Source organism: Anser anser (assembly GCF_964211835.1).
Source record: "Anser anser genome assembly, chromosome: 6".
Lineage (NCBI taxonomy): Eukaryota > Metazoa > Chordata > Aves > Anseriformes > Anatidae > Anser > Anser anser.
Genome location: NC_139726.1, coordinates 15,711,584 through 15,738,363, shown reverse-complemented (window position 1 = coordinate 15,738,363; position 26,780 = coordinate 15,711,584). Strand labels below are relative to the sequence as shown.

Sequence of the window (26,780 nt, the reverse complement as noted above, 5' to 3'; positions counted from 1 at the left end):
ATAAGGAAGTGTGTCTCATAAGGCATTAATTTATGCTGCTGCAGGATGCTGTATGGTCAGCAATGCAACAGCATGAATAGTGAGGCATGGTCCTATGTCACACGAGTCTTCAGTGAGCTCATTAACGTACAGGCAAGGAAGGGCTTTTGAGCAGGTAGAAACCTCCAGCAGAAACTAAAGTACATGCTGCTTTGTTCTAGTCCCTTAAAGATTCAGTTATGCTTACAAGCCAGGCTCCTTCCCTGAAGTAAGATGGCCAGAAATCTTCCTCTTAGTTATGTGTCGTTGTTCCATAGTCTATGTTCTTTGGCAGCGGCATTTTTAGGTTCTAAGGTGTGATCTTTTCTAAGCACATTGTATAGATTTACACAAATTCTTACACCGTAAGTTATCTTTTGTTTACCCTCCAATTTTCTCTAAACAGCAGAGACACCTGAATTTATATTTGCTGGATGCCTGCAAGAATACTTTGCTAATGTCCCTCTTCCATTTGGAACAGGGCTGCAGCTCGTGACATTTTTGGCTCAGCCTGACTCATGAAGATGAGTTGACTCAGGGAAGGCACATGGCTTTTCTCTTCACCCTGTGGGTGACTGAGCACAGCCCATCTGAGTGAGGGGTCAGTGCTCCTCTTCTGAGAGAGTTTTTATGTCATTTCTCAGGGGAAAATTAGCACTATTTAGAGCTTCTTGATTTTGTGGAGAATGAGGACAACAGAAACATTCAATTCTTTCTAACCCATGTGTGTCTGACAAAGCAAATTTGTTGAGAACTGTCTGAGTGTGGTTTTTTTAAAGATTTGCCTTGAACTATAACAACCAGTTTTGCAATGAGAGAAAATCTGAATGCCAAAAGTATAGTTACCCTATCAGAACTGAGATCTGGTCTCCAAGAGGAGCCATTAAACTCCCAAAGTTCTTCTGACAGCACAGTGAATCAGCTCCTTTCCAAGGATTAGTGTCAGTGTGACCATGCCATCTCCCACATCACAAGTGATATATTTGATGGTGAGCCTGGGATCAGGCACTCTGGAATGTAGAAGGCAGCTCCCAGGTAACATAGAAAAAAAGATGGAAAATGGCAAGAGAATTTCTTTGTGTCTCAAGACACAGGGAAAAGATTTAAGAAAGATCATCTGTCTGCTCTTGCCGTTAATTAGGAGAGATTGAGAAAGGTAAATGGAGGAAGAAGGGAAGGGAAGATATTCCTGTGGCGGAAATAACTGGAGGGTCGAGGCATTCTGGGCAAGATAACAACAATGGCTCAGGTTGTGTTTAGAGTACAGACCAGGCTTTCCAGTGAGGAAGGAAGAAAGCAAGACCACACTTTACCCTCTCTTAATGAGGGATATTTGGAAGGGAAAGTCTGGAGTGCTTTAAGTGGGGTTTTCCCTGAGAAGCAAAGTGCTTTGTTCCAAGCAATGCAAGTGAATGTAAGGAATTAGGTGAACCACAGTTCTTCCTTGTCCCCCAACCAGTGGGAACAACTTCTGTTTTGGTTCACAGAGTTTTATTTTTTAAGAGGAAATGTATTTCCCTTGGGTCATACCAAGCTTCCCTTGGTAACTACAGAACTTATGTCGCATCCTGTTTCTGCAAACCCATTAAAGTCAGATTTGGTTTTTTTGTTTGAAATGGAATGGGGAATTTGTTGCAGTGACAAATTTGATTGCCAATTAGATGTTGGACTTCTTAACATTATAATATTAGTCACTCATTCTTTGAGAAATTCAAGCAGAAAGAAAATGGCTCTCAGTGCCATTTTTAAACTTGGGCAGTAAGCTGGAGTTTTACTTTCATAGATGCCCATGGGAGAGCTAGAGATAAGGCTGAATCAAATCTTATAGATGGTCAGTTTATAGAAGTTCTCTTATTTATAGTCCTGCATTACTAGTGCTTTTGAGAAAAAAACATCGAAGTGAGGACTTCTTTTCCCTGCTACAAGACAAAGAACAGTAGCAGAGATTCTGCTTTTCATTTTCTCTGCCCCTATCCATTAACCACTTGAGCACTGCAGGGACAGCTTTGAGAATCATGGGGAACAGTGATATGATTCAACATATCTATTCTCCATTTGTTTTTATTTCAGCATTAATAAGGTTCCAATTCCACTGCTGAATTTTTAAGGTCAAAACATCCGTTTTTTTCTGGCAGTGAAGATCAACTGTAGTAAAGGATTGGATTATTTCATGCATTCTGTTTCTTAGCAGCACTGAGCTTTTAGTGAACTGCAACATGATGTTCATTTGGTCTCTCCTTTGCATTAGGGACACTGTGTTCACTTACCATTGAGAAGGTCATGCCTGAAGATGGAGGCGAATACAAATGCATAGCAGAGAATGCAGCAGGAAAAGCTGAATGTGCTTGCAAAGTGATGGTGGAAGGTAAGTACTTTACTGCATACAGGAAAATCATCCTTAGAACTTCCTCCTTCCCTCCCTTTCTCTCCCAAGCCAGCCTTTATGAACCACTTACACAAAAAGTAACTCTGCCCACTTCCCTCCTGCGCTTTTTGGTCCGTACAATAATTCAGAGGGTACCATAAAGGAGCATGAGCAGAGAGACAGTACAGAGCCAAGGACTCTCGCTGCTTTGTAGAACAATCTACATGCTCCTGCTGCCTACTACTTTTCTAAAGGATTTTAGAGCAGTAAATTGAATCCATGAGGATTTCCTTCTGAGCTATATACATTCTTTAAAAGTGTGTAAGAATTCCGTGTGGGAGGCTGGCTACCAGTCTGTCTCAGGTCTGCTATGTATGGCATGTTTGTCTGTCTAGAACTTCTCAATTCTTTGTATTCAGTGACATCCGGTCCTTTGTTTTTCCTAGTGAAAGGGAGGTGATACAAACAAATTAGTAGCTCAACTGCCCTTGTATGCCATAGTCTTAGAAAATGGATAATTTGCTAGCTGAGGGATGCCATTGTATATCCCATATCCATGACTAGCAGAGGGGATGGCTGATATTTTTAAATCTGAATTGTGATCTAAAACAACTCAAATTGTTTTCCTATCGTTCAATCTGCTGTCAGCATCCCAGATGATGATTTTTAGACTCAAGAAGTAATCTTAAATTTAATTATATTCCTTTTGTCCCTTTGGACTCTAACTACCTGCGATAAATATTTGACTTCAGTTGTCAAAGTAGATCAGGGACAAATATATAGAATCTTAAGTGTCTGAGCTCAGACCTAACACAGAGTTCTGCCCTTAATTGTTTGCTAGGTGGTTCTGTCTTCCACCAATAAATTTTAGAGTAACCAAGTTTCATGCTCTGGTACCTGGAGACAGGTGACTGAAATGGGTGGTTCCATAATGTTTATTCTATCTTTTTTCCAGTAACTAATTTTTTAAACAGTTATCTCTTGCATAAAATAATCTGAAAGCTGAATAGTAGAAAGACATAAATTGATACAGGTAGTGCTGTGACCATAACCCAGAACTGGAATCTCTTTTTCCAAAGAGAAATATTGGAATCAAGCAGTCTAAAAGATAACACTAATTAGAATTTGTGTTAAATGAAATGCTCTACCTGAGATAACCTTGCTGAAAAAAAAAAAAAAAAAAAGATAGCATCTCCTAGTTATTTGTCTATATCCTATGGGATACACATTGAAGAGAGCATGTATTGACTCTCAGATGCTGGTGGAGTCCACAGTGCTGAGTTGTTGCTGGATTTGGGCTGTGCAATCATGAGAATAATACAATATTTATATCAAACTTTAGTCCTATGGTGTCTCTTCTACCATCCTTTTTAGGAAATGAACTAATGTGTAGTATTTTCTTGGAAAGACTTAAACATACAGAAGAAATGCTACTTTTCAACATGTCTTCATCTCTGTGTATGTCACATAGACAAAAGAATAGAAGAAACACATGAAAGATACTATTTTGGACGAAATGATGCTTCAAAGATGCCTTTACTTCACTCTCCCTGCCATGTCAAAAGCAGCTTTATGCAAATTGCACTTTATTTAATCAAAGTAAGCCCATCAGCTTTGATGGCACGTCTTTCCTAGTTGCTTTCTCAGTTTCTCAGTGCAGTTGCTTCCACTGAGGGATTCTTCTTCTCTGCTCGCTCTTCCTTTTGGAATACAAAACTCTCCAGCAAGTCTGTGCAGAAAATGTTGCTTAAAAAACTAAAAGTCAGCAATTTCCTCTAACCTTGCAGAAAGATACAAAGCAAAGCAATGTTAACAGCTCTTTTGTTATTGTTTTTTAAATAGAATTTATATTTTGTTTGTTTTGATTGCAGATAGTTCAGCCACAAAGACCCCAAAGCCTACTGAGAAGAAGACCAAGAAGCCTAAGACCACACTTCCCCCTGTGCTGTCAACAGAGAGTAGTAAGTGACAGTGATTTTAATTACTTCCTTTTCACTGGAAACAAAAGACAACTTTGGGTTCTGTGGTTATTCCCTTCTGTTTGCAGGCGTAGTCTCAGAAACTTGTGCTGCTTCTTTAACCCTTGAACATAAGGCATGTGAAATGCATTTTTGCCTTGTAGGGATTAGAAGTAAGATCTGAAACTGTGAGTTCAGACCTAGCCCACTCAGTTTTCTGTAATGATACCATAAACACATATTTATTTCTCACTGCCTCCAAAATATGGCATAAATTCTCAAGTAGTGTTGTGTCCTGTGTAAACAGTATACCGTCTTACCATTGATAGGTAAGGTATCTTTACTAAAACATCTCTTTAAGTGATTTTTTTTTCCATGAGTGTGAGGACTGGTTTGTTGAATTTTACATTCTTTTTTTCAAGCTCAAATGCTTTACTTGTTTTTAATATGTCTTGAAATAACAAATCAGCCAGAAATTCCAATGTTTGCTACTCTGCATACATGCGTTTGATTAAGAGGAAACTTTAAATGGTAAAGAAAGCATGATAATGTCACTGTTTAGAAATTCCTAATACCACTACTATTTTTGAAATGAAGTGTTCGTAGTATACAAATGTCTACTTAAATCAGAAACTGGACTTTGAAAGTTCTGTATCTTAGATGTCCACCATATGAGTTCCTAAAAAAGATGTAAAGACAGAGTTTTAATGGAAATTTGAAATATTTAATCCAGCTGTCTGAAAAAAAAAAACATATATATAACCTGATGTTCTAGCATGGAACATTTTCAGCTGCTTCCAACAGGACTCAGTGTGATTCTGTACTGATTGATGACCACAGGTTATAACTGTTCTTCTGGAATTGATGTCTTATGTAGACCTGTGCCCTGGGCTACAGCTGTTTCTATTTCTTAATTTCTGGCTGAGCATTACTTTTCCCTTCCAGCAGTCATTTAGGAGTGTGGGAAGGGTCACACCAACATACTCCAGTTCTGTACCTCATCTTGAAACACTGTAAATTGCAGAAATTAAGAAAAAACTTTTTTTTTTTATTTTTCTTGGATATGAAAGAAAGTTTAAAGCCATCTAAAGTTCCACAAGATAATGTTTTGAATATCATTTTCTGTGCACACAAACTCAATGCATTTCACAGAATCACAGAATGGTTGAGGTTAGAAGGGACCTCCAGAGATTACCTGGTCCAAGCCCCCTGCTCAGGCAAGGACAACTAGAGCAGGTTGCCCAGGACCATGTGTCAGCAGCTTTTGATGATCTCCATAGAGATCTCCACAATCTCTCTGGGCAACCTGCCCCAGCACTCAGTCACCCACATAGTAAAGGAGTGCGTCCTGTTGTTCAGAGGGAACCTGCTGTTTTTTGGTTTGTGCTCATTGCCTCTTTTTCTGTCCCTGGGCACCACTGAAAAGAGCCTGGCTGCATGTTCTTTGCATCTTCCCTTCAGGCTGAATGAAGGTTATACACATTGATAAGATCCCACCTGAGCTTCCTCTTCTCCAGGCTGAACAGTCCCAACTCCCTCAGCCTCTCCTCATAGGAGAGGTGCTCCAGCCCCTTAATTATTTTGGTGGCCCTGCATTGGACCCTCTCCAGTATGTCCATGTCTCTCTTGTACTGGGGGGCCAGAACTGGACACAGTACTCCGCAACACCAGGTATAGCAGAAGGATCACCTGCTTTGATCTGCTGATGATACTTTACCTATTGCAGCCAAGAATACCATTAGTCTTCTTAGCAGCAAGGGCACTTTGCTGACTCATATTCAACTTGGTGTCCACCAGGACTCCTAGGTCCTTTTCTGCAAAGCTGCTTTCCAGCAGGCTGGCCCCCACCATGAATTGGTTGGTGCCTGGGGGTAGTTCCTCTCCAAGTGTAGGACTTTGCACTTCTCCTTGTTTGAACTTTATTAGATTCTTGTCAGCCCACATCTCCAGCCCATCCAGCTCCCTCTGGATGGCAGCATGGCACTCTGGTGAATCAGGCGCTCTCCCCAGTTTCCTCTCATCTTCTTAGCAGTGTTATCAATTGCACCTTCCGCAGGAGAAAGTGAGAGTGGGAATTAAATCTAAATACATGTATGTATGTATGACCTGATCCACATCCTGCTGGAATCATTGCTTGTCTTGCTGTTTATTTTAGTGGAAATTAGACATACGAAGTAAAATGGAAGCTCATAATTCTGTACTCGGTAATAACTGGGAAACAAACGTTGAAATAATGGTGATTTGTTTTCTTAAGAATGCTCTGTGGCATGTTATATCAGTGTTCAAAGTTCTTGAACTTCTGATAAGCTTTTTATTCAAAATGTCTTTAATACATGTTTTACGTTGTACTGAAAGCATCGAGATAACCAGACAGAATGTTGGGCTTCAGAAGAGCTTTCGGAAAACTTTGGAAAAATGCATATTTAATATTAAAAGAATTTGGCTGCAGAGATTCCACAGGTGTCTTTTAGCATCTCGGTCTCAGACTCTGGAGGGCTGTGGGTATTTATCTGTCTGAAATGAGCATTACATTTGTCAGTGGCAAAATATACAAAACTGATCCAGTAGACTTCATATTTTCAATATAAACTGAAATCCCTTCCAGAAGTAGAGAATTTAAAGTTCCTTACCTGAAAGAGAATGCACTTAACAAGTCAGGTATTTTTGCATCCTTATGGTACCGTTTCTCTACAAAAGAAGGTTACTAAATAGTGACTGTGAAAAAAGATGTCCCAATCTAAGAAGGAGATAATTTTTTTTTACTATGTCCTCTTATAGACTTTGTTGCCACATCAACTCACCAGCAGTCCTACTGACAAGTACAGCGTAAGGAAAGACATGGAAGAAGTAGAGAACAAAAATTCCTGATAATGCTACTGAATAAATTCTGTATTTTGAATAGATAATTCAGTTCCAACTCTCCCACCCCAGCTTCTCTGAATGGATGTTGGAGAACTAAAGAAATTACACAGCAGAGATTAACTAGACTGGGAGTATTTAGTGCAAAAAGGTGGCAGTGAAAAGGGGTATGATAAAATGATGAGCAACACTGATGTTTAGTTCTGAGCCTAACTGAGCATAGAAATCAGCAAGAAATGCCATTTCTTATTGAATTCAGAAGTGATATATCTTTAAATTCAGGGTACATTTTTTCCATCACAAAGTGTAAATGGTTTGTTTTATTTACCCTTCCTGGTTTGATAGGACTCAATTCTATTAAGTCACAACAGTATATACTGTGCGAGGTATAAAAACTATATAATCTCTGTCATCTTAAGAAATACTTCTCAGGAAAAATATTCCATATTCTTCATTTTCTGTAAGAAAGTACAAGTCAATTTGTGGTGAGCAGCTATGTCAACCTTTTCACCCTTCAGATAAATTATAAGTGATCCCAAGATTTTTGCCCTAGTAGGAACCTTCAGGGAATCTTACAGAAAGTAATTCATTTTTGTTCCTGAAAGCAAAGATCAGTACATTTCTTTTTCTGAAGGTGAATGAATGCTTCTAGCATCTGTAGATGCAGATCTGTAGGTTTAATCTGTAGCTGTAGATTCTAACCTGTAGAAATTTTCTCACTGTGAGAATAGCTGCTGTCCATTGACTCCTTCTGACAATGTTATTTTATTATTGGAATTTTGGGTTTTCTAAGCTACAGAAATCCAATAGTAAATCTAATTTGGGGTATTAACTCTTTTGAAATGCTATACATACTAGACTGTCATTTAGAATAAGCAGTTACTCTCAGAAAAGCATCTATGAAGACAGCTTTGTAACGTTCAATATTTTTAAAGATCTCTGAATGGATCCTTGCAGTGTTTACATGCAGAAAGATTGTTCTTATGTTAGCAAATTAGCAAAATTTGAATGCATTTTTTTGTTAAAAATTCATATTCTATCACCAGAATTTAGTAATGATTATGAGTCTGTTGCATTTAGCAACTCTGAAATGCTAAATAGAATAAATAATAATGGTTTTGAGAAAAACAAACAGATTCAGGTTTGAATCTGAATGAAATCAATATCAATCCTGAGAAAGAATGGAGGAAGGATGTCTTTTTTTTCTTGTGTCAGAACCAGTTCATTCTACGCTGACTTTGCTGACTTAGGCTTTGTCACTTGTATGAATGTGAAATGCTGCTGACAAATGTGCTGAAAAAGCTGATGTGAGATGCTAGGTGAATGTGAAATGCTACTGAGAATAATAAATGTCGTGCTTCCTCCACACGGATACAAAAGACTAGAAGAGACAGTGGAAAATTGGAAGCTTTCATTATTTATCATACTTCATACTCCATGCTACACCAGTACAATAAGTGGATAGTGTAAGAGTTTTCTAGCTTGATATAACCCTGCAGCAGAAGTGTTAAGCTAAAATCCTCACCACTTGAATATTTCTCTAGGGAGCTCCAAAATCATCTGATGTAAAGGGATTTGGGAACCCATTTCCCATTGAAATTAGAAGTTACTTCAAAGGAGACTTAAAGGAAGTTACTTATTTAAATTACCAAGACCACTTTGCAAAATTTTCAGTGGTCATTAAATAAATGTTTTTCGCCCAACAGACTGGAAAAATAGAAGTGCTGCTTGAGGTTTTTAAGAGTAAATAATGATTTGATGGTTTATAAATAAATAATTATCTTTTATTTAAAAAAAAAAAGAAAATAAAATAAACTTTTACTACTCTATACCTCCTAAAATTTTGTGCTATTTTATGTTCTTAAACTGAAGAACTGAAACAGCAGCAAAACACAGCTTGAGCAATTAGCCCAAGAGCAGGAACATTCACTTGCAGGTCTGGAACTCAGCTTTCTTGGTGCTTGGTCTTGTGATTACTTTGCACACCATACACAGAATGTTTTTTTTTTTTTTTTTAAACAACATCCCAAAAATTTACATAAATCATGATTTTTTTAAAAGCTAGATTTTTTCCAAAGTGTGTGTTTCTTTGGTGGTTGGGGTTTTTTGGTTGGTTGGTTTTTGTTTTGGTTTGGTTTTAGGATTCGCTTTGTGAAAAGGCATATTACGACAGTTAGAGGCTATTTCCTAAACTTCACCAGGGCTTAACAGTGCAACATAACTTTACTATAGTAGGAAGAAACTGTATCCCAGTCATTGCTACTGAGAAAAGAATTGGCTTTCATGCTTTAGAAAATAACACTCCTAAATCTAAGCATCAGATAAAAGTGCCTACTGTTTTTTGAGAGCTAATTCATAGCACTACTTCCAGTAAATATTAAGAGGTGACAGCTATCACCTGTCAAAATCACTGGTATGAAAATCTAACAGGATACCCTGGATTCCCTCATTTGAGTAATACAGTTGTTTAACCCACTGTTCTCAACACCCAAACCACATACATTAGAGGAATGCTCCAGCACATGCTTTGATGGCACAAGCATAAGTTCTTCTGCTTTTCTGTGAATAAAGTTACATCAAAGGAAGGAACTTCTTCCACACACCTCCAAGTAAAGGGGCCCAAGATACATTATTTAATAATATTTGGCATCTTGCTGATATAAATCTTTTATATCAGCTACTATATAAATCTTTTTGATTTCATGTCAAATACGTTTTGGTTAAGTAATGACGCATTCTTTTGCTGACAGTTGTTAATAAAATGTCTCCACTGACACTTTCCAGATTTAATCCTCTGGAAGGCTGCATTGTTATCTTACCAGGTCTGATTTCTCAACAGTATTGGTACTTGAATTCAGGCTGAACAGTGGCATCCCTGGAACAGGGTTACAAATATAAATACGTCAAAGAGGACTTCTTAGCATATTACATATTCATTGCCATCGTGTCTGTGTGCTTGGGGGTGGAGGGGGGATTTTAAGAGTTTTAATTACCATGAAGAAATTATGAATCAGTGGCCAAGTGATTAGCTCGCAGTCCTGTTATCCGCTCTTCAGTAAACAATCTTGTCAGAGAAATCCAAATCTGCAAGCACCATTTTAAGAAAACGTTACATTTAAAATTTAAGTTTGATGAGGTTTTGGTTGATTTCCATTCCATCAATATAACATGGAACATGACATGGATGAACATAAAATGTTTCTAAATTTTACTGTCATGTCAGGTTGTTTTCTCCTCAGTATAAAACTTGCCTCTTTCTAGGGGAAGAACTGAGTTGCTAAGGAAGTAACTAATCAGGTCAGAGTTGTTCTCTTAATTGTACAAATAAGACAGTACTGTGTAGCAACTGTGGTCTGGCAACTGTGCTGTTGCTGCTGTATTCTTTGGTCCCTAGCATAGTCTGAGACGCTTTTTAGGGCTCAATGAGGCTCTTTAAACCAGTTCTCTCAGTCCCATTCATTTCCTAGAAGGTTCATGCTGCTCAAGTTCTGACTGTTGCAAGAAGAACCAAGATGTTTTCTGCCCAGTGCATGTGAAGTACCAAGATCTCTACTCAGTGTGCTGGAACAATATGAGTTTCAGTGCTTGAGAAGTCTCTTACCAAAATTTTTCAAGGAAAAAAATCAATATGTCAATAAGTATATGTACATAAAATTGCCGTGAACTGTTATTAAGATGTAGATTTTTTTTTCAAATTCTAAACAATGAGAGGTGCTGAATGCATTCTTCAGGATTAGGGTCCAAGGCTGAATAACTGTGGCACAAGTCCTTCCAACCAAACTGGCTGAAATAACAAGACAATGTTAAGAATTAACTTGGGTTACTATGACGGCTGGTTGCTTCCCTTGATGAAAAGAAAATTCAGTTACAGTACCTGTAGAGGAGCAATGGAGAAATACTAATGTATTGTGTAAGTCACTTTTCCATGATGCCCAGTTCAGCACTGTTAGATAATGTCAGGTATGCATTTTGAATCTCTTCCAGGTTACTTTACAGCTCACACCGTGCTGACATTTTCTGAGTTAAATATTGGCATGGGACAATATTTTCCATGTGTTTTTCATACAGTCCACCCTACATAGCTGTATGTTGACAGAAGAAGACAGAAATGTTTATTGACTGTCTCATGCAGAGAAAAATGAGTGTAGCTTTTGCACCATGGCCTTGAACTGAAGAGATGCCATGCACCGTTACTTCCCAGTTAAGTCATTGACTAGAAATTGCAGATCTTTGGCAGGTAATAGAAACATTGACCAGAGTTTCTTTTCTCCAAAAGGGACCTAAATCCATTGGATTAATAAATGTGCAAAAGCACAGAACACTTAGTTTTTCCCACTGAAATCATTTGGAGCTCCTGAATATCTAAATGGCCTGACAGTCTTTTTCTTTCCTAACAGACTGGGTAGCAGGCTGTTCATACACAACTGAGCACAGCATTTTAGCAGTTAATTCTAGATGTTCTTGCAGGACATGAGAAATGCAAAAATGTAACCTATATTTAAGAAACTAATGTAGTTGTCTTGCTCCCTTCAAAACTTTTAGTGGAATTCACAAGACTTGATTGTTTGTAAGCTCTGTTTGATACTAGATCTCTTCTGTGTTACTCAGATTTGTTTTAACTGCAGAAATTGCTCAAGGAGAGTGCTGACAAACAGCTAAAGAATTGTTTTTTCCTCCAGCTGAGCTGTTTTAATATACTAAATTACTTTCAGTGTACTATTCTGCATCGCAGAAGCTCTGAGTGTGCTAGTATATGCTAGCTCTTTCTTGACTGGAATGCAGTAGTGAATATTTCCTGGAACTTTTTTCCCCTAATGGAGGAGGAGGCTGGATTTTTTTCAATTAGAGGACAATCTCTGCATGATTTAGAAGCTAAATATGGGATGTTGCAACAAAATGTCAGTTGTTTTTAATGAGAAAAATAAAAGCCACTAAAACTGAACTGAAACACGCAAACTGAAATGACAGTCTTGTACGGCATTTAGTTTTCTAATTTCCTCATGTCATCAAATTTAATCAGAGTTGTTCTCTATTTTATTGTATTTAGATAATAAATAGTTATTTGGAAACAGAATGAGGAATTTACATCTTGAGAAGCAATTGAGTGGAACTGTTTAACTTTCAAACCTAGACAAAGTGTTCAGGTTACTGGTTGTGGTACATTGTTACTGTTGGTTTCCTCTGTAGGAATTAGCATAGGTTCATTAGAGTATGAATAAGTTGGTAAGTAATGATGCATTGTCTTTTAGTACAATTTTAGTCATCATCTTCCTCTTATCTCAGCTTGTCTGTGTTAAGTAATACTTGTAACAAGTTTTTGTACAGCAAGGAAGCCTGTGATAGAAGCAAGGTTAGAACTGAGTAAGTCATTGCCTTAACTGTGAGGCCAAGCTTTTTACTCTTCCGTACTTTTAGGTCTCAGTCATACTATGCTTTCTAGCATCAGAAGTGGTAGTGAAGATACAGAAAACTGTCACCTTTGCTATCAGACCCTGATGTCTGTCCCTAGGGTCAGAATGAAATTACACCATGATTCATTTACATGTGGGAGACAGAGACCTCTTAAAGTCACATCCCACATACATTGATGTGAGATGGAGAAGACAGAGCAGAGACTTGAATCTGTGTTTTCTGTCTCCTTTATATATGTTCTCGTTTCTGTGATATCTAACACATTATAGACATAACTTCTTTTTTCAGTGTCTCTTTAAGGAAACTCTCAAAAAAAATAATTTGGCTCCTCTCAGAAGGCAAAATCTTGAAAAGTTTTGCATGATTGGAAAACGGTTTCCTATGTGACTATAGTATTAGAGTATGACATTGGCCCTTCTCCTACCTTGAACTAAAATGAGACTATTACACAAGAAGGCAGAAGCAGAGAAATGTCTTGCTCCTTATGTTTAACAGTTAGATATATATTGTGCTTGTTTCGCAGCTGCTGAAATCCATCCCTATACAAGATATGCATATAACATTAGACATGTCCCTAAAGAAAGTAGGAATTATGAACTGGTTAGAAATGCTGTCTTCAGAACTAATGTTTTTTTTCAGACTGTTACAGACTTTTACTTCATGCTTTATGAAAGCAAGTTGTGCAGAGAGCCATTTCAGGGGAGGGCTATGACTATTTTTAGTAAAATTCCAAAAAAGGGAAACAAAAAAGAAAGACAGAGGCTTCTGAATATATCTGTTCTCATGAATTCAACATCAGGGTAAAGAACTTCACAACCAAATGTCCCACAGCTATCAGCCTGTATGGAATCTTTCCCTTTTTTAGTGTATGTCCCCCCAGACACAAGCTGTCTAAGAGGCAAACCTGCCTATAAAGTTATGTAAATACCAGCCTTGTGATGTTTACATTAAATCATTTCTAGAAGGCAGATTCATTTAAGGAGGCAATATTATGTCCTTTTTCTTCCAGACTGGTTTTCAGCTTCAGCCTATTTTAATGTAAATATCAAAAGAGAGACAAACTCTCTTTTTTAAAAAAAGCAGCAGAAGCAGACTTGCACTAACATTTCCAAGAGGCTTAAATATTTTAATGAAAACAATCATTTGACCTTGTCAACTTTGATTAATCTTATTAGATTCTTTCAATGTCTCCAGCAGCTTTTGAAATAAAAGCTGCTTTTCAAAAGATGCATGAGGTGAGCTGGGATTCTTAAGGAACATCTAAGAACAGTAGAGTGTACACAAGCAGCCAAAAAAGTCAGCTTCAGGGAAGTAGCGATGTCATTCCCTTCCATACTGCCCCTGCCTTTCATTTCTGTTCAGGGCTATTTGTGTCTGCAAAACAGGATATTCAGCCAGACCTTCCAGCAACCCTTTGCAGTCTCCATGGTTTGATGAAGTCCAGTGACAGTCTGCATATCCTCAGTTAAGTTAATGTAATGTCCTGATGGGTAAAAATGAAAGATTAAACAAAAATGTTTTATTTACATATAAAAAGTATTGTCCTAGCTAAATAAGGTGATGGGGTTGTGTTATTTGCTTTGTTGCTACAGAAATCTTCATTGAGGTGAGAGCCTTTTAAACCATCTTAAACATAGCCTTTATTTTTTCCAGGACTAAGAGGGACACCATGCATTTATTCCATTTATAGGATAAAGTAATACCCAGTGGTTCACTGTACGTCCTTGCCTATAAAGAAGCATTGTTCTTTAAAAGCGATAAATCAAATGTTACTGATTGTAGTTGTGAATGAACAAATTATGTTATTGAGGTCCCTTCTGTGATGAACTGGATAGTTGATAGTAAGCAGGGAAAAGTGAGAGTGGTATCTGAGTATATAGACATCTGTTCTGTGTATGTGTTGTGCAAAGGCAGAGAGTGACATTGTCAGCCAGGTGGAAGAAAAATCTTGAGATATTAATTGTCAGAGTGAAATATGAACATTCATAGAATAAGATGACTCCACCAGAACCTTGCCTGTTAACTAAGATACTGCACCAAATATGCTGCAAAGACCAAGAGGTAAAAGCTGAGTGAAAATCCTGTGGGATTAAGGAATTTGGTTTTCCTCTTATTTGTCTCCAGTGATATTTCTGAAAAATAAAAATAGTGTCTGCAACCCAAGATGTCATTTGACAAATGGCACTTTTTACTCATCACTGATGTGTTTTGTTCATATCAAGCTTAATGGAATATGAAAATAGCTGAATTCATGACGTTGCTTTAACTAGTATTAAAAGCCATTATAATTCTAAGGATATACCAAGCAACTATTCCATCCTCTGTTTAGAGAAGAGAATCTGAAGTCAGCAGCACATGAAAAAATATTTGCATGTTATTAAATCACATAACTGAGTTTCCATGGATTATGCATATAATGCATAATTAATGGATTACTTGCATTAATGGGGATGTTTAACAGTTGATGATGGGCTAGATTCTCCAGCCCTTCCAAGTGGCACCTGATATATAAGTAGTTTCAACCACGTAACTGTAACTACAGCCTGAAATAAATGAGCTTGAAGTGTGACCATGCAATGTTAAAAAGGAGAACTGCTTTGAAAATACCACTTGTCACTTTTGCTCGTACAGCTTGGGCAGGAAAGAGGAGCTGGAAATATATATGCTGTCATTTACTATAGCAGCCAGGGGACTTGTCAGCCACTTAATGGACCAAAAAGTAATGGGTCCCTTCAATGAGCAATAGTGCTCTTCGAAGGCCTCTATTTAAAAAGAGTTAAATCCACAAGGAAGATATGGTCCAGTTATACTGGGATAAAATCCCCAGAAGTACTAATCTAAACTTTTAACTGTTATGTTGAGCTGACAGTCAGTGAAGAACGGCATCCCTGGGAGATAGCCAAGTCTTCTTTTTTGACTCAGCCATAAGTACTGTAAGAATATCCTACCCCTCCATTTTAGCATTTCTGGTTCCAACAAAATCAATAAAGACAGAGCATATGAAAGCTAAGCATACCTTGAAAGAAAATCACTATGAAATGGAATATTTTATAAGAAGGTGACAACAACTTCTATATTCAAAGCATAGTGAAATATTCCCCAGAATGTACTGGGTAGACACTAGTGTTGACAGCTAAACCACTACTTATTAAAGCATTTGGTTTTTTAACAACCTATAGCACATCAGTTGTTATTTCTAGCAACTCTAAAACTAAAATCCAAGTCTTCACAACTGTCTGTGACACTAGAGCCCCATGATGGGTTCATTTCTTATGGCTCCACAGGGCATCAGATGATATGTTACCTGAGTATCATGCACAACTTGTAGTTTGCAAGTAGCAACGGAAGTTAAAATAAAATTCACTCTTTATTGCTTTGGTGGGGGTTTTGGTATCCCTGTTTTGGTTTGGTTTTAGTTCCTCATTGTCTTCTGACTTTGAAGTATTTTAAACAATGATCCAAATAATTCAAACCTTTTGACACTGTTATGGCTACCGCTAGGCACCTATGTAGATGCTGCCAAATATTCAAAATCACTTAGCAGATATTACCTCCATTGCAGGCATCAATATCTCAATAGCCAGGCTACTCAATCATGCTGCCTAGTTGAGCACAAGAAAATAAGAAATGTCCTTTAGAGCAGAGGCCATCCTCTGACAAGGATGCTTAGGATAGCAGATAAAAAGAGAGTGCTTTAAAAGGAATTATTTCTTCCACTTCTGGAATTCAGTGGTTTAAAAGCATCCAGACTGTTACATTTAATGGCCACCACTAGACATAACTCCTATAATCTGTCCTTTTGAACCTTTCTATGTTTCTGACCTGCAAAACATTGTCTGTGAACCTAACTTACGCATGTTACATTTAAAAACACTTCTTTTGTTTCTTTCAGAACTGTTCCCTGGTACTTTAATTGGATAGCCCCTAGGTCTTTTTTCCAAGAAATAGTGAATGGTCATTTTCTACATACCTGTCTTCTCAACCATTTTGTACTTACCATTCACAATTTTGTAGAACATTGTCTTCCTGATATATAGGTGCCCAGATGTCAAATACTGGGCCATACTTTTGGATGCCATGACCCTTTCTTTTGCGAATACTTGAAAAAGTTGTCCCTGCCTAGGGAAGAAGATGTGGCAGAGGAGTGATACGAGTATTTACTGCCTGTATGTGTCTGTTTCTTTACTAGCTCACAAATGGCATGATTAGTATGTGGTGTTCCCTGTTTTAGTTTTAAATGAGCTCATTCAGCATTGATTATGCTTGAAGTTTGAGCAGATATTCAATATGAGTTTGATCTTGGCCTTGTGTTTTTATCTTGTGAAACTGCTATGAGGAATGGAGTATGACAGACTATGGGATATGGGCAGCAGATTTGTTTGACTCTTTTAAAAGTTACCATTTCAACAGTGAAAATTCTGAGGATCATTCAACATATCAGAAGTGTTTTTTGAAAGTGTTTTTAATTCTTGAGTTTTTTATGCTGCAAGAACATCATAGATTTCCAAGTGCCAACAAAGAATCACTATGAATGTAAGCAGTTTATATGCTACCTTCCAAAACTCACCTTTGACTTAACTTGATTTTTATTTTTTTATTAGGTGAAGCAACAGTGAAGAAGAAACCAGCTCCAAAGACTCCTCCAAAAGCAGGTAATCATTTTCATGTATCACTTACTTGGAATAAATAATAAACCAATACTGTTTTATACAACAGGCAATGCATTTCTAAGTACAGCCGTTTACCTACTGAATTTATCATGCATGTGTTATTAAATGGCAAGTATGAGGTTCTGTGAGGACAAAAATGGAAAGCTGAGTCCAGTTTTCAAACTTGTTCATAAGGTTACACGTGGCTAAAACTTCAATTATGAGCATGCAAAAAAGTAATTATCAAATAAATTATAGCAAGATCCTATAGCATGTCAGTATTGTAACTCTTGCCCATTTTTGTATCCACAACACAGTTTAGCCTTCAGTGAGAAGGGTTTTAATATGTATCACAGAATGCCACATCTGCATGAGCAGGTACCACAAAGAAGTTGATAAGCCATACGTTTCCTCTTAACTGGCATTATGGTGACTTGTTTGTGTGTTTGCATTCTCCTAGGAAAAGCTATATTTAAAGCTATCCAGAATGTTCCTTTGTAAGAAACTGCTTTCAGTGTCCTAAAACTTTGACAGGCTTTTTGACTATTCAAGCTCTTTTCTCTGGCAGATGTGTGCCTCAGCCTAATTTCTTTCAGATACTTTCAAAACAAAACAAAGCAACAACAACAACAAAAAAGCTTTTCTAAGGAAAACAAACCACTTTGTTTTACTGACATTGAAAAGAAAATAAAAGCACTGTTTTCATGCCCAGTAGCTCTGTGCTTTGGACGGGAATGTTACATTTGGCAACGAAGTCATTCTAGTGTTAGGGACTCCCTTTTAATACTTCTGTCAAAATATCTTCATATCTGCCGTCCCTCACCCAAAAATATTTTTTTACCGTGCTGCTCCTGTAAAGCAACTGAAAAGGTTTAACCCTGGAGTTGTCAAGAATGTGATATTTCTGGCATCTGTCCCTAGCAGTTGCCAGGGGTCTGTCACACTCAGCATCACAATTGAGAGGCAGGAAATGGCACTAATTGAAAAAGAGAGGTTCTGCCATCTAACCATACCCAGATGATGAGAAGGAAGAGGAGGAGAAATACCTGTTTCCAACATGGAGGAATAAGAATGGGACTGCAAGACTGAAAAGACTGCAATACACAAACAGAAGGATGTGACATTGCTCATAGGAGAATTGAATATGATGAAGAAAAAGTTGATTTCCTTCCTTACCTCTATAATAGATGTCCCACATGATGCTCACCTGGGCACTCTAGAAAGAATATTCAAAGGCAGCTGTTGAATTTTAGATTTTATGAATGCTATTGACGACATTAGGGAGCAGGTTTGCAGACCCTTTCATCATGTGCAAATTGAGATGAAGTTAGCTGGGGCCCTTCAAAAATACAAAGTGAAGAAGAATCCTACAGCAAAACATTTTGTAAACTGTTTGGAATTGATGGTAGGTTTTGACAGTTTCCACCTTCAGATTTCTGTACCTTGGTCTTGTATGAGCAGCTTCTGATATGTAGATTGTTACTGCTACACTACAGTGGAATTAAAAATGTCCACAGTGTTGTTTCATTGCAAGCAACAGATAAGTGCCAGTCTGTATTTCAAATGGTGCTCTGAAACTGTTGAACCAAAACAAGTATGTGTTTTGAATTTTAAGAAAAATAGAAAGTCTAGTTACATAAAGGGATTTTATTTTTTTTTAATTTTTTTTTTAATTTTGGTCAGCTACTCCTCCTCAGATTACTCAGTTCCCAGAAGACAGAAAAGTCCGTGCTGGTGAATCAGTGGAATTGTTTGCCAAGGTGGTAGGAACAGCACCCATAACTTGCACCTGGATGAAGTTCCGTAAGCAGGTAAATTCTTTTCTGTTCTGTTTTAACAATCATAAAAAATATAGCTGGACAAGAACTCCAACAACCCATCTTGTCAATCTCCTTTCTCCAGGGACTGGCAGTATCTATGTCATTCCTGTCATATGTTTTCTTCACCTCTGCTGAAAACATTACAGTGATGGAGATTTCACAGCCTCCATTGACAACCTATTGCAGCGCATAAATATCCATAACGTTAGAAATTCTTTTCCTAATGCCAAACCTAAATCTTTCTTGCTACAGTTTAAACCCATTGCTGTGTGTTCTCTCCCCTAAAAGTAATGACTGTTCCTTTGAGAAAAGCCTTAGACCATGTAATTAAATATAGTTGATGCAAAGGATGTAGTATCTGAAAGATATTTTTCACAGGAAATGTTTCTGTCCTTTAGAAACAATCTCTTCTTCATTGATGCTAGTTCTAAAGCTATGTCAGAGGGGCAAAATGCCATGTAGAAAACTTGAATGAAATATCTTAAAACACAAAGGTCACACTGCAAGGCATATCAGCAACCATGCTGCCCTTATTCCCTGGATTTAAAGTTCTTTCTACTTGAATTACTTTCCTTGTATTGTATTGCATATGTCCATAAAGGCAGCTTATAAAAAGAGTTTCTTTAATGAGTAATTAAAACACTTTAAACCAAACAATCCAATATGCAAGTACAAGTTGGAAGATGAAGTGCCGTGTTAAGACAGAGCAAATGTAAATATGTACTGTAGCTGCTATTGTGTTTATTTCATTCTGAATTTGTTATGCACTCTATAGAACATAAATAAAAACAACTCCTTCTACAAGGAAGTTTATATTCTAAATCCAGATTGGTCAGCATTTAATTGAAAAAGTTCTAAACAGTTTGCCAGTCCAAAGGGTATTCCAGCTTCCTTCTTTGCTAAGCCTAAATAACCAATTTTAGGGGAAAGAGTGTTTTTGTTTTCATTTCCCTGAACTCTCAAATTTCCGTAAAATTCTTTAATTTAGAGACTGGAATTAAAAAGCAGTCTACTCATTTCCACAAATATAGGCCTCAGAAGTGACACTGAGTTCCCCATTTGGCTGAGATCTGTCTTGGCGCATGGATAAAATGTACCCTTCAAAAGTGAGTTGCTGGTATGTGCAGGTTTCTGAGTTCATCAATGAATACAACAATCCTATTTGTGTAAATTTCAAGATTTTTACATACAAAATGAAAGTGCAAACTGAGACCAGCACCTAATACTACCCCTATCAGATCTCTGGTTCAACAGTTTTTTTCATTTGTAAAAGGATGGTAAAAGTAACCATCTTTATTATTTCTTTTTTAATTATTTACTGTGAGACAATCTAAAGGCTTGCAAAATTGTAAAATCAGATGGAGGATAATTTTTTTAGATGGGTCAGGATGGCAGGTGAATGGTAGATGATGGAAGAAAAGATGAAGCCTCAGGAAGGTTAATAAACACTGTAGCAGGATAAGTGAGGGTAGCAGTCTTTCACTCATTGAATTAAATGGGAAACCAATTACTATGTGCTGCATTATAATAGACAATAGTAATAGCCAATTACTATTACTGTGCTGCACAATTATTTTGCTTTCTTTTTCACTTATACTTCATCCCACCTTGTTTTTACCCTGAATTTCTTCCTCCTCTATACATGTGGTTGATTTCAACTCTGTTCCATTCCCAGTCCTAACAGTGAAAAGTACCCAAGTATTCTTATAACTTTCCTGTGGACTATTTGTTGTAATTACCTGAGCAAAGCCAGTGAGCGTTGAATTCCAATTTCAGCCCTTCCACTGTACACAGCAGTGAGCAGGAGGGATTCATCCTCTATATGTCCTTCCTCACATTTCCTCAGGTACAAGAGAGCAACTGTAGCCTCCATCAGGTATATTCTGGACAACTATCTTTTGCTGGAAGAAAGGGAATGTCACCAAGTTATGAGCCATACAGTTGTACATGATTGCAATCTAGTGATTGAATAGAATCTAGATTCCCTGATCTTAGCCTTGTAATTTCTTATTCTCTGAATATATGTGACAAGATAAGCCAAACTAAATAGCCTTCATTTTTAATGAAATTCTGAGAATGAGTTGGAAGAGTCTCATATCTAAAAAGGAAGTGGTGGGAGGAACGAGGGCATTGACATTGTTGTCTGTTTCATAAGAACACAGAGTACAACTTCTATAATTGCGATGTAGCATTATGAGGTTTTAAAATAATCTTTCATGTCTCAAGTTAATACCGATTAAAATCTAAGTCTCCTTGGCCATTTATGCTATGACAGCTTAGTTTCAATTAAAAACTAGTTCATAATATGCCTATGGTGTTCAGCTGCGATTTTAAGTTTGGGCTCTCCAGAAAATAAAAATGCCTTAAGAACGCTAAATCTGCTGTTTGTACTTCTCTCTGCACAGCTGTACCATTACATCTCCATTTCAGGCAACAACAACTTCAATTGCTCAAAACAATGAAACTGTTACCCTGATTTATATGGAAGTACAGAATAAGGCTGGTTGAGACAAGAGGGTAAAAGTCATAGCTATGGATGACTTGCACATTCAGTTTCTGAAAGGAATGGCAAATGAATTAGGGTATTTAGAGCTAAACCCTTGTGACACTGTGGTCACTGTGAGTTAGTTATGTGAGACCAAATTTTGTTCTTTTGCCAACTAGACAGTGTACACTTTAAGCTTGTCAAAGGGGTCATAGAAAGTGGAGATCCTGTTCCTTAGTGGAGTCCCACCAGAAACAAGGATCCTCGTTTCTCTTGCAGGACTGGAGCAATTGTAATGTTCCACTGCATTTCTAGATGTCTCATGTTGATTACACTCTTTATCAGCTGCACATAACTCACTGTTGTGATAGAGTTATCTGCAGATGACTATCATTATGCTAACCTTGTGTTGTAATTTAAGTGCTTTCATGTATAGAGGTACAGAAATTTCTCCCATAAGATCTTTTTTTTCCTTTTCATCTTGACAGATTCAAGAAAATGAATATATCAAAATTGAGAATGCCGAAAACAGCAGCAAGCTAACAATATCATCAACGAAGCAGGAACACTGTGGATGTTACACACTAGTTGTAGAGAACAAACTTGGCAGCAGACAAGCGCAAGTCAACCTTACAGTTGTTGGTGAGTCCATAATAATAATTTAGATATATACTTATGCTAGACAACAATCTACATTCACTTTATAATATATATGATGATATGCAAAATTAAATGAAATTGTCAGATAAGTTAAGAAGACTGAAAAAAACAACTCTAAAATTATCTGGACTGTATAGCGGCATTGTAATAACCACTGTAAGCAACTTCAGTAGGGTTATAATGTGTTTTATTTTCCAAAATTACTAGCTAAAGATGGAGGTGTAAAATAGCCCAGACTTTATAAAAACACAAGAAGAAAAAAAAGCTCATGTGTCCAATTTTGGTTAGATACCACTATAGTCCATCTCTTCACATTTAACGTTTGTAGCATCGAGATATTTGCTAGACTGCAAATTTTAAAACTGCTATTTCAAGAAGGCCTGAGATGACTCCTCTTAGACTGTAAATTTGAAAACATCCTGTTGCCTGGGGGAGGGAGGTTTTATCCTTCTAACTGAAATTCCTACCATTGTCTACTTGTTTTATAGTGACAGAAAGCATTGGATAGAGGCAGTCTGTTATGAATATGGAGCCCTTTACATTTGGAACATTAGACACATGTATTTTTAAATACACATCTAAACTACGGAAGAATCACTTAAAGCATAATAAAGTTTCAAAAAGCCTTGTCAGATGACAACTTCAGAGCACCAGGTTTGTTGCAGCAGGCTGTGGATATCTACAGATAATTTTAGACTGGTAGACAGTTTCAGTATATATGCATATATAACTGCTTGAGTATTAGGGAAAACCTAGAGCTGTGACAGCTAGCTTTGAAAAGGCCAACAAACCCACCTTGGCATGGATGCACTGCAAATGGTTTCCAGGGAAATCTAAGAAATGTCTATAGGCAAAGAGGGAGATCTCTTCAAAATATTAGTCTGCATCCTTCTGTTCCTAGGCTCTGGTCTCTATGGCCTGTGGAGGGGTCTTGACATGATGACCCCCTCTACTGCGGGAGTGAAGAGCATGCCCAGGCATTTGGACAAATTCTAGTTCAAAAAGCAAAGCTTCATCCTAGTGATGCAGTCGTAACTGCATTGGCTCTGCTGCCCTTACAGATATGTGGGCGAGTGAGTAAAGCAAGCGTGTATAATGCCAAAGGCAAAAATCGGACATCGATGAAATCCATGGCAAAACACCAGTAACACAAGTTGGACTGGAAATCCACTTCAGTGATCCAATAAATAACATGCAAAGTTGAATGAGTAGAATCACACTTCCAAGTACAATGGCCACTACAAAAGAGTGAATATCGTTGGTTGCGTACTGTTGTGCGTATCGACAGTACAAGTCTCCTGATTATTTATTTTTTTTTGTCTAATCTGTGGCACTGGTTGCAGTTAAAAGATAACAGTGAATGCGTATAAATATCCAGCAGATGCCAACAATATGCCATAGAATGCAAGAATAGATCATAGATAAATCATATTATTCCTTCCAACGGTAGGTTGTACAAATCAGAAGTGTAGCTAGGTTAAAAATGAAACCCTTGAAAAATTGATCCTCAAATAACTATTCTATATATTGTTCTAACTACTGCTTTTGTGTCCAAAGTCCCAACACAGCTGTCTAGCAGCTAGAGGTAAGGCAGGAGACAATCTGCTCTTTACATGTCCCCTTTTATCACTCCTTCCTAGGCAACTGCTGCAGTCTGTTAACTGTAACAGGTTATTCGGCAAGATGGATTTTTTCTAGCTGAACCAGGCCAACAGTTCCTATGATCTTGTCATTATGTGATCCTTGCCTCATTATTATATGTCACTGTTTCATGTCTATTGGAATTAATTGGCTTGAAAGTCTTTGAATTCTATAACCTTATAAAGCTACATCTCAGCCTCCTGCTTTGCTTTTTCATAAGTGAGAAATGTGCCAGAGAACAGTGGGATTCCCAGAGATGCTTTCGGGAGAGTTGGGTGAAGAATCCTTACAATGTGCTGGAGTTTGCCATGCATTTTGGCTGATGACAAGCTATCTGTTTCCAACTGAAAAGAATAAATTCCCTCTTGTAAAATTGCCAAGCTCTTCAGTGAGACATCTCGCTGATGTCAGCACTGCCAAAGGCATTACAAAGCCTCAAGATTTGTAGTTTGCTCCATATGCTTTTTAACGATAGATTCTTCTATGTGGGTCCTCAAAAATGTGGGAAAAGGGGGCAAAAAAATGTCTTCCTTCTAGGGAGTAGGTTTGAATCTCACTACTGAGATAAAATCCCTCACCCCATTTGCACCTTAAAAGGTTGGAAGATGTTGTCTTTTCTCCAAAGCCTGCTCTAGTCAGGATAGAGAAGATGTACTTCTCTAAATATGCAAAACATGAGAACTCAGTCTACCAAAGCTCATCCTTAGTCCTAAATTCTCACCTGTCTATTCTCTCTGCTCTGTCCAAAGTACTGGGAAGAAACTTGCTCTCCCTGCCCTGATCCCCCATTCATAACAAGGGTTTGTGGAGAAAGCCCTGGTGCTAGAACTGAGTCAGCTATTTATAAAAAGAACTATAACTCTGTGAGAGCTGCCTCCCTGTCAGTTCACCAATGAAAGGCCCATCTGTGTGTATGTTCTGTGTGCAAAACATTGCTGACTGACCACAGTCCACAGTTAGTCTTGAGTGTATTGAGGAAAACTACAGATACAGAACATCTGCTCTCTGGAGGAGTGTGTCTGAGCTGACCTAGAGCTATGTCTCAAAGTAATGGGTTTTTCTATTCTGAGTTTCAACAAATCAAATGCATTTGTTAAAATATAAAATTAAATAAATAGGAAAATAAAGAAGTATTTATTTTATTATTACTTTTACAACCATGTGACTTGCAAAATCTTCATGGTGATGGGCAAGTTTTCCACGTGAAAGACTCCAATACATGTTTCCCAAATTAAATTTGGACTGTAACACATGACAGGGAGCAGGTTGCCCAGAAAAGTTGTGCAGTCTCCATCCTTAGAGGCATTCAAGTTCAGACTGGATAAACATCTGAACAACCTGGTCTGGCCTTGTAACTGACACTGCTTTGAGCAGAACCTTCCTGAGGATATTTAAGACTGTCCTGGATCTTCCTTTTTCAGTTAGGAAAGTAAAAGTGGGAAAAGAAGCACTTGAAAGAATTCCAACTGTATTCTAGGGATTTTTTCCTTTACAATTTTAATGAATATCTATGAGCAAAATGTCCATTAAACTCAGCCTCCAGTGTAATCTGTTTGCAGTCCACACACCAGATGCAGAGATATCTAGTCAAGTTAGCGAAGACCCTTGTTAATTGTTTGACAGGATGGTGTGATGATGAGTACACAGGACTGAGCCACCAGGATGGAGTCTTGAGTTTAACATTGCTTTACTGTGTACCTTTGTGCCTGTATAAGCACTAATGATGCTGGGAGACCTGCAGTAGAAGGAGATGACATCCAAGTTAAGCAATCTCTTCTCTTAAAGGATAGACGGTTTCCAAAACGTCCATGTTGAGTTCTGTGTTGTTAAGATTGGCTCTCTCAAATAAGCAATTTCATTAGCTGAATGATCTCTCTAGGGAGATTTTTTGCAACATGTTTCTTCTGCTCCAAATCCAAATCAGCCTGATGTGGGACTGAGCTAATGATTTACGGCAGATGCTGTGTCAGATTAAAGTGGACTTTTGTTGCCAAAGCTATATTAAATGAACCAGTGGTGAGCTGAGTCTGAAATAGGACTGATTTAGGAAAGGTAGAGCCCTCACTCTACAGTGATGGCATGGAATATTCATTCCTTCTATGCCATTTACTGGCTGTATATGTGTAAATATATCAAATTGCTGTTTCTGAACATTTTAGGTCTGTGACAGGAATACCCTATTCTGCGGCCACTTTTGAAAAGGAACTTGGTCTTCATACTGGCTATTGCTGGGTACTATGACAAAGAGTCAAAAGAATAACAGAGTATTCAACAAGGAGAATGTGGCACTAAAGAAGTGGTCTATTCTGCAGCTGTGTTGCAAGCCTCTTTCATGATTTTGGGCAAACTGCTCAATGTTTCTATGCCTATAATACAGGGGTATTCTGATGTTCACCAGGGTTTGATGAGTACTTTTTGATATCAGCAACTTTTTTTTGTTTTTAATACAGAATTAAAAGCACATGTACTGCCTACCTGTGGCAGTTTGATCAACTTTATAAATCCTTTAAATCTGTGTTGTTTCTGGTGTAGTTGCAGTATTGCATTAAAAAAAAACAACACAGGATGATGATCAGTGAGCTGTAAGATAGATACATACGCAGAAGAATAGGAGCAATATTATTATACCCTGAAAAGCTCAAATATTATTATTGTATATTTATTATGCTAAGCAGTTGTGCACATAACGTGTACTTTGTGTCCTTGTGCACTGTTGAACAGTGATAAACCAAATACTTAACTATACTTATATTTAAGCACGTTGCATGCAGGCACGTAGTATAACATGAATTCATTAAGTAATACCCTCTCCTCTGCATGACATTATAATTCTGTACTTGGTTTGTGATGGAGAGGTTGCATTCTGGGACAAAACTGTTATTTCCATGCCCTTAGCAGAACCTGTATGAGCAG

General features: G+C 37.6%; 1 protein-coding gene across 7 annotated transcripts in view; it reads left to right on the top strand.

The window, feature by feature from the left end:
• MYLK (myosin light chain kinase) overlaps nucleotides 1-26,780 on the top strand; it is a 210,112-nt gene that overhangs the window by 143,677 nt on the left and 39,655 nt on the right. For all 7 annotated transcript variants that reach the window (XM_083841334.1, XM_083841331.1, XM_083841332.1 and 4 more), the window contains 5 exons: nucleotides 2,267-2,383; nucleotides 4,255-4,344; nucleotides 17,214-17,264; nucleotides 18,945-19,072; nucleotides 22,055-22,208. In XM_083841334.1, the coding sequence (XP_083697460.1) occupies nucleotides 2,267-2,383; nucleotides 4,255-4,344; nucleotides 17,214-17,264; nucleotides 18,945-19,072; nucleotides 22,055-22,208 (540 nt within the window). The remainder of the gene's footprint in view (nucleotides 1-2,266; nucleotides 2,384-4,254; nucleotides 4,345-17,213; nucleotides 17,265-18,944; nucleotides 19,073-22,054; nucleotides 22,209-26,780) is intronic.